Genomic DNA, 7,887 nt, shown 5'->3' on the forward strand with positions numbered 1-7,887 from the left:
CCCCCCCCCCCCCCCCCTCAGGTCTCGTTGTTTTATTTGTTAATGCGAAAACAGAGCACGTGACGTGAAGTTCAAGTCTCTTTGTCCCCCTCTTCACCCTTCAACCGCATGCAATTAAATCCTTCAAGGATTTCACATCAGCCCGAAATGATGAAGCGCATTAAATCCAGCGCTTTTACTCAATTTGGGATTCACGTTCCAAGTTCACATGGAAATTGGATAGAAGAGATGAGATTGCTGAATGAAATAAAATGAGTTCAATTGGACAATTATGCTGCACACGTATCTTGAACCCGGATCTGGGTGAATTGTTACCGAAATATGGACAATTTCACTTTTGGAAATTGGGTTTACGTTTATGGGGTATCTTCTATTCTTTTGTAAATCATCGATTTTTGATGGTCTTGGAGGCAAGGGAGATGCAAAAAATTGATAGGAGAGCGATGAAATGTACGGGAACAATTCGATGAGGATTTTAGACGAAAATGTGAGGACAACTTTTGCAATGTTAAATATTCTTCATTGAAATTTCGGAGAAGAGTTTTGGAAATTTCCAACAAGTAATATTTTCACTGATATTTCAGAGGATTTGTCATTGAAAATTCATAACTTCATGGAAAAATCCGTGGGAAATTAATTATTCTAGAAAAATTAGTGATTAATGATTTATTGAATTTTGTTATTCAAAATTCATAATTTCATGGGACAATCGGTGGGAACTGTAAATTTCAGTTTAATTATTTCGGGGAAATTAATGAATATTCAGGTAAATATGTCCTTAATTTCTATATTCCCTTGAATTTTCTGGGAATTCCCTGAAAATTTATAATTTCAGGGAAAACAGGTAGGAATTGTAAATTTTAGTTAAATTATTCCGGGGAAATTCATGAATATTTAAGGAAATATGTCTTTAAACTCCAGATTTCCCTGAATTTTCACGGAATTCATTCTGAAACTCCTGGAATCCCAAGAATTTTAAGGGAATTCCCTGAAAAGTCAAGAGAATTTGGTAGTGAATATTCATTTTTACTTGAAAATTCATGTAAATAGTGGAATGTCTATCTCTCTGTCACTAAAAAAATGGGACTTTACGTGAAATTTCTAGAGAAACTTGAAAATTCCATTGACTTTTTTCGCTTAAATCGTATTCAAGGTCTTTCTTCAGAAATATCAATCAAATTTTTTTAACAGTGTGGGGAAAATTTATACAGTTGTAAAAAAGGTATTTTCATAAATGCATAATCAACAACTCTGCTGAATACTAGTACTAATTGTCCATGAAATTATAATTTTTTGAACAGTTTAGTAGAATTTCCAACAGCAATTTCATTTCAAATCTATTAATTTATAATTATCTCTGGAATGAACATAACTGATTGAAACCTAAATTATTGTATTATGCCGCCTTCTTATATAATCACAAATACCCTTCAACCACAGCATGCAAGAATTATGCGATCGGGTATAACAGCGCCTTAATATTCCCCTCAAGTCCCGGCGAATGGAGCCACTGACGATTGTGTCAATCAGAACATTTTCATCGTGCATGTCACGAATAATTTGCTTTCGTAAAATGCGAGGACGTGCGGCACTAGTCTTAATACCGTCAATGTCGCAGTTATTGCCACCAAACCCTAGTGCGCCCTTTCAAAGGGTGCAACAGGAACATTTTCTTAATAAAGAGCCGCTTCAATATACGAAATTATTACTTCAGGGTATTTTTTAGAATTAATAAGTTACATCCCTTCACAAAACAGGCTCAACAAATTAATATCCTTGAAATTAAACTACCTATGGGTTTTATAATTTTTCATCCATCTGAAATTATCGAATCTCAGTGATATTGAGTCCTCGTTAGACTTGGCAACAGAAGGGACCCGCACGAGAGGGGTTAATTGTTCTTTTATTTTTCTGCATTCGATTTATTTGGAGAATTCATTACAATAAAGCTTTGAAGAATAATCGCCTGCAGCCCGACATTTTGTCATGCTGAGAGGCGTCAGTGGCAGGTTCTGCCACCCACATGGACCTATTTTCTTTTCACTTTCCTCACTTCCCACGTGGAATCAATGAGCAGAGGGTAACAGGCTAGGTTATTTGCAGCTCCTGAACCCTGTAAAAGTACCCATTCACTTTCGGGAAGATGTGGGTCAGGGGTTGATGGGTTTGGCACGGGATGCAGTAGGGGAGGGTAGGGCAAAACGGAGCGGGAGGGCAAAAAAGACCAATGACAGAAAATTGGTAATTTTTTTTTCTTTCCTTCAAATCAGGAACACTGAATGTGTTGCATTAAAAGTGAGTTACTTGAATCGTAACCGTCACAGGCGTTTCATAGACAACAAGTGTCGTTGAACCGCAATTTGATCAGATTTGCTAATCAGCTGAAACCACAAATGACTTCGAATTTGCTCCATTCGGATGCAAAAAAAAAATTATCAATTTTCTGTCAGTGGTCCGTTTTGCCCTAGGGGTCCGTTTTTCCCTGCGGTCCGTTTAGCGGAGAGAAATATTCAATAAAAATTACGTATCTTTTCCGTAATTCCGGAGCGAAATATGGTTGTAGGAAATTTTACGGAACTGTCACGTAATTTTCGCCTAAAATCACGATATTTTTCCAGAACGTTCCGTAATTTTTACCTGAATCTCTCGTGAAAAATTACGATACCGTCTCTTAAATTTTCTGAATCGATTTTGTAATTGGTGAGCGAACTGTGAGTTTCGTAATTTCTACGGAAGATTTTTTTCCGTGTAAAAAAAAGTACAAATAGTTTTGTAAAAAAACTGCGCCAAGGAAAAGTTTAGGTTCGTTCTTACTGGACCGCAGAATTGTTACAAAATTACAAGGAAATGCATAAAAAAGATGTCCATGAGAAAAAATTTTCTAAATCGAATATATATTTCCAATCCCTCTAGGAATTGGAAAAGAATTGAAAAATGACCGTCATTATGCACCTAGACACTGTTAAAAATTTTCCACTGGAATTTGGAAGAATTTTGTCACTGAAAATTCATTATTTCGAGGAAAAATCCATGAGAACTGTCAATTTCAGTTTAATTATTCCGGGAAAGGTAATGAAAAATCTGGACAATTCAGAAAAATCTTCCCTTGAGTTCCAGATTCTTCTGAATTTTCAGGGAATTTAGCAGTGACTATCAATTTTCCCTTGAAAATTTATGTAAATTGTGAATGTTCTGTCTATTTGCCACTAAAAAACTGTGGCTTTACTCAAATTTTCAGAGAAACTTTCAATTCTTGAGATTTTTTCTATTAAAATTATTGGTCACCAATTTTCTACGTTTTTTCCGCTATATTTTGTTTTGTTTTGCATTACAGAATCCGAGTGAAAAAATTTAGAAAATTCATGCAGTATTCTTACAGGAAAAATTCCAAGAACATAGGGGACGGTGGGGCAAAATGAAACACGGGGTAAAATGAAACAGCAATAAAATCTTGTGATCTAAGGGAGATAGGACGATTTTCATGAAAACCTTTTTTGTAGAGAATTTTACAAGCTACAAAAAAGGTCCTCTTCAAAAATGTTCTATCCCCTTTAGATGACGAGATTTTCCCACTGTTTCATTTTGCCCCGTGTTTCATTTTGCCCCATGCTCCCCTATTCATATAGAAAAAGCGAAAGCAATTGCTTTTTTCTTATTAGATATCTCGTAGAATCAGCACAAAAAACAAATAGAATTGTGACGAGAATTCCCTACAATTTGAATACAATCTTCAGTAGTTTTGCAGTAAAAAAATTTTCGCGTCACATGACCGTCGCAAGATCGTCATGTTTTAGTCACATGACGCAATCGCAAAGTCAAAAGTATCAAGGTCACTCAAAAAGACGTATTATGCCATCACCTCTGAATCAATCTAGCATAGTATAATGGCTGACCTTTGGGTCGGAAAATTCACAACCCCAAAACATTCAACGGAAAAGCTGTGCAACGGAAAGGTCAGTGAAGGTGAGATGTTTATCCGCACGAGTTAATAGGATTCAGACGCACTAGGGTGAATGGCATTTGAATTCAATTTACCTGGGTCTCAATGCTTTCGATGATTTTTATCCATGGCCCTCCCCTTTCGCTCGTACAGGGGCACTCGAGCAGGATACACTTCAAGGTTCCGCGGTGTCTGGGTTTACCGTGAAAAACAAGAGGCAAAACATGAACTAGTTCGTATTCCAGATCGTAAACGATCTTATTCCTCGTGTATGTTAAACACCCACTTGTGGAAAAATGTTCCTGAGGTTGAGAAAATAAAAATTGGTTATGGACATTCCTGGGGCGAAAATTTTCCATCGCGTAGTTTTCCCTCTTCTAATAATTTTGCTTTACAAATTAATTTTTTCAGGAAGTTATTTGCTTGGAATATTTCGATGTGGAGTTTATATCCATGTTATATCGTTTTTATTGTAGATTTTGAATAGACAATAATGGTAGTAGGAAAGAAATATGAATAAAAAATAATCTGTAGTTTACTCCGATTTCCTCACGAAATTAGATTAGATTAGATCTCGTGAAAGAAGTTCTTAATCGAATTTAGTTCTAAATAGCATATGATTAAGTTTAAAAATATCCAAATAATTTTTAGAGTTTGGGATTTTCAATTATCACACATGTTAATTAAGGTATTTATGGCGAGGTGACCATGTAGGAGTTGAGACGGAGGGCAATCTATTGTTCTCTCGCAGAAAACCAATCGCTGAACAAAAAAACGATATTTCAATTACAAATTTTCAATCTGTTTCGACCATTTTTGCGTTCGAAATATTTTTATAATAACTTTCCTATTTGTTCCCATGTATTTCAAGCCTTCTTTTATTTTTCTAGCTTGTCTTTTAGATAATTGGAAAATAATTAATATGGATAGAAAAAGTGACAACGTCGTGCCGTTCGAGGTGCAAGTTGGCAGCACTGTTTCACTCAGCTGTTATGTTCCTTCCCATAGCGAAATGTATCGTCGCAACTCCATTCGTATTTGCCGCGCTTACCCCTCCACGATTTCTAACCTCGACGTTGTCGCTATTCCAAGTTGCGCACGCAGAATTTCTATTTTTCATGAGGTTTTTAATTGTCCCTTATAAACAATTCTCCTAGGCCATTTGGATTATTTTTTTCATGTTCCTCCATAAAAGCTCCCCCCAAGTGCGAAATTTCAGGAAAATGGCGATTTTTTTTTCTATTTTTAACTTTTTTTTCCGAATTGCCATAAGAGCCCGTGTTAAAATGCATTTTTAATGTGGATACGTCTATGGTTTCAATATGGGGGATCATTTTGGGAAACGATCCTTATGTGCAGCACCATCTATCGGAAGTCTAGAAAATTGTAGACATTTCGAGATAATTCGAGAAGTTTCTAGAAATTTCGAGGAAATTCTGAGAGTTTCTAGTAAATTCGAGGGAATTCAAGGAGATTTTAGAGAATTCGAGAGAATTCTAGGAGTTTTCAGAAAATTCGAGGGAAAGCAAGGAGTTTCTAGGAAATTGGAGAGCTGTATCGAAGATCCAGCCACCTGCAATTTTTAGAAAAATTTCCGTGTTTCACCCATTCTCCTAGACTATCTGGATTTTTGCGTAAGGGTTTTGTAAAAACCAAAGAATGTATTTAAAAAGTAATTTCTTGACTTTTCGTCAATCTCCCCTGACTACGCCATAAATACCTGAACCCCTCGCGTACGGGGTCGATGCCATGCCTCGATCCATAAAAATATGAAGTTCATTGCCTCACATACGAAAGGTTCCGAATTCGAATCCCGGCCGGATAGAATGGGGCGATCTTACCATTTAAAGTCTTGTCCATCATCGCAGTATAGCCTAACCGGGTCGAAGCGATGTAAAATAACAATTAAAAAAAATAACATAAAAATATGAATGACTCTCTTTACAATTGATCATTTCCAAAACTATAGGATTTAACTCAACCAAACAAATAACGAAAAAAGGAATACTGTAGCTTCAATTACTTATGGATTTCATAAGTTTACGTTGATTAGAAGTCATTACATTTTAGTTGTATCGAGCGTACTCCACGCTTGGAAACAAAAGGGGCCCGTCTGCGAGGGGCCCCTCGTCTAAAATGCAATTTTCTCAATTGTAGATAATTTTCAATGAATACTTGCACTAAAATTTGCAGATTCCGCTGATTTTCCCCTGAAATTAGCCCGAATTAACTTCGAAATGTCACTTGTTAAAAGTCCGCGATTGCATGAACTAGTTTCTATCCTAGATGATAAACGATCTTATTCCTTCTCTACGTCAAACGCCCACTTGTATGAAATACTCTTAAGGTTGAGAGGAGAATAATCATTCCTATAGGATTTCTTAGAAAAGGTCTTCATCCTACAATTTCCCGTCTCCTCACAGTTTTACAATTCACGAGACCGAACGCGCGCTACAGTGCGCTGTAATTGTAATAATAATAATTGGAAATCTCAAAATTAAATGAATCCTGAATTAAATTTGCCGCCTAAGACGACTGTGAACCAATGAGGAATAAGCGTGACATACTTGTGAGATATCGATAGTTATCGACTCTAAGTGTATGTTCTTTTTAAAATAGGAAAATAGGATTCCTTTATACCAGCTATTCGTAATCGAATTGGATTCCCAATAGGATATGTGCAGATCTGAAGTTCATGTCAATGTTCCATTAGTTTTAAAAAATATATTCCCAAGAAATTATCAACTACTCAGTTTCAACTCCAAGTCACTAATTTTCAGGAGAAAATGTTCCTGAAAATTCAAACTCTTCCGTCACGTAATATTCCCCCGACTTTTCCGAAATAAAATCCAATTCATCTGGACCGGGATTTTATTCCCATCGGAAATCTTTTAATATCAAAGTCAATATCCATTTTTTCTCAGTTTTTTTCATGGATTATGAATAATTTACCGAACACGTGGTTTCAAACCCGGCATCGTGAGCTCATGCAGACGGTGGAGTTGAAAAAACGTCATGTGTATGTAAAAAATTTATTCAGTGAACGAAGAATCGAATTTCAGTGGCAAGGTGATTTACAATTGGAACATTGGATATCCATAAATTTAATCAGCCAAGGACTGCGGGTCCATAGGCGGCGGCGGCGTACTGGGCGAGTGGTGCGCCCAAACTTCCGGCATAAGTCGCGCCGAAGACGCCGGGGGCTGCGATGATGGGGGCTGAGTAAACGGCTGGTGCTGCAAATGCCGGTGCGGCGACTACGCGTGCGGCCGGAGCGGCGACAAGTGGCGCTGCAAGGGCTCGAGTGTTGATGTCGACTCTTGAAGCAAATGGTGGAATATTCTGAGGAACTGCTCTTGCGTATGCGATTGCAGCTGGAGCTACCACTGGAGCTGATGCGACTACTGGAGCAGATACGATTGGAGATGCTGGAACAATTCCCCCCATTGTGACACCAAAAACTGCTACCAAAACCACGATTTTCGTCTGGAAAAAAATCGATTTGAGATGAATTATTTAAGGAATTATTTAAGGAATGATTATCATCAGTTCCATTCCGTGTATTGTTGATTTATTTAATCTAAACGATTCATCAATGAATTGATTGGTTTTTGTCCTGTTTTTTGAAAGATTTTAATTGATAAATCAAGAAAAGTTGATGTGAAGATGAATTGACATTAGTTCTCTTAATTTACCACGAAGTTAAATGCCATGATGCTTGAGTTGTTGTCACTGATGCTCAAAGGCTATTGTGATATCATTTATAAGTTCCCCCTGACTTTTATACGATTGATTCACGTGAAATACTTTCTTCGACGACGTGATTATCCTGACAATGGGACGATGAGACCGTTACGCAGCCAATGAAACTTGGGTTTCACGTATCTGACAGGTGTATGGCCCGATAAACTTGAAGCGATAGTGTTATGTCATTCAGTGGGTGGATT

At 37.1% G+C, this 7,887-nt stretch overlaps 1 protein-coding gene across 1 annotated transcript; it reads right to left on the reverse strand.

The window, feature by feature from the left end:
- Positions 1–7,048: 7,048 nt before the first annotated feature.
- On the reverse strand, positions 7,049–7,653 carry LOC114841560 (cuticle protein 21.3-like). Its single transcript, XM_029126587.1, has 2 exons — positions 7,636–7,653; positions 7,049–7,426 (listed from the first exon to the last, which is right to left on the reverse strand). Exons 1-2 carry the CDS (start codon positions 7,651–7,653, stop codon positions 7,049–7,051), a joined length of 396 nt encoding a protein of 131 aa, XP_028982420.1.
- Between the last annotated feature and the right edge of the window lie 234 nt (positions 7,654–7,887).

The sequence above is a fragment of the Diachasma alloeum genome, unplaced genomic scaffold (genome assembly GCF_001412515.2).
Source record: "Diachasma alloeum isolate Michigan unplaced genomic scaffold, Dall2.0 Dall_scaffold_00871, whole genome shotgun sequence".
NCBI lineage: Eukaryota > Metazoa > Arthropoda > Insecta > Hymenoptera > Braconidae > Diachasma > Diachasma alloeum.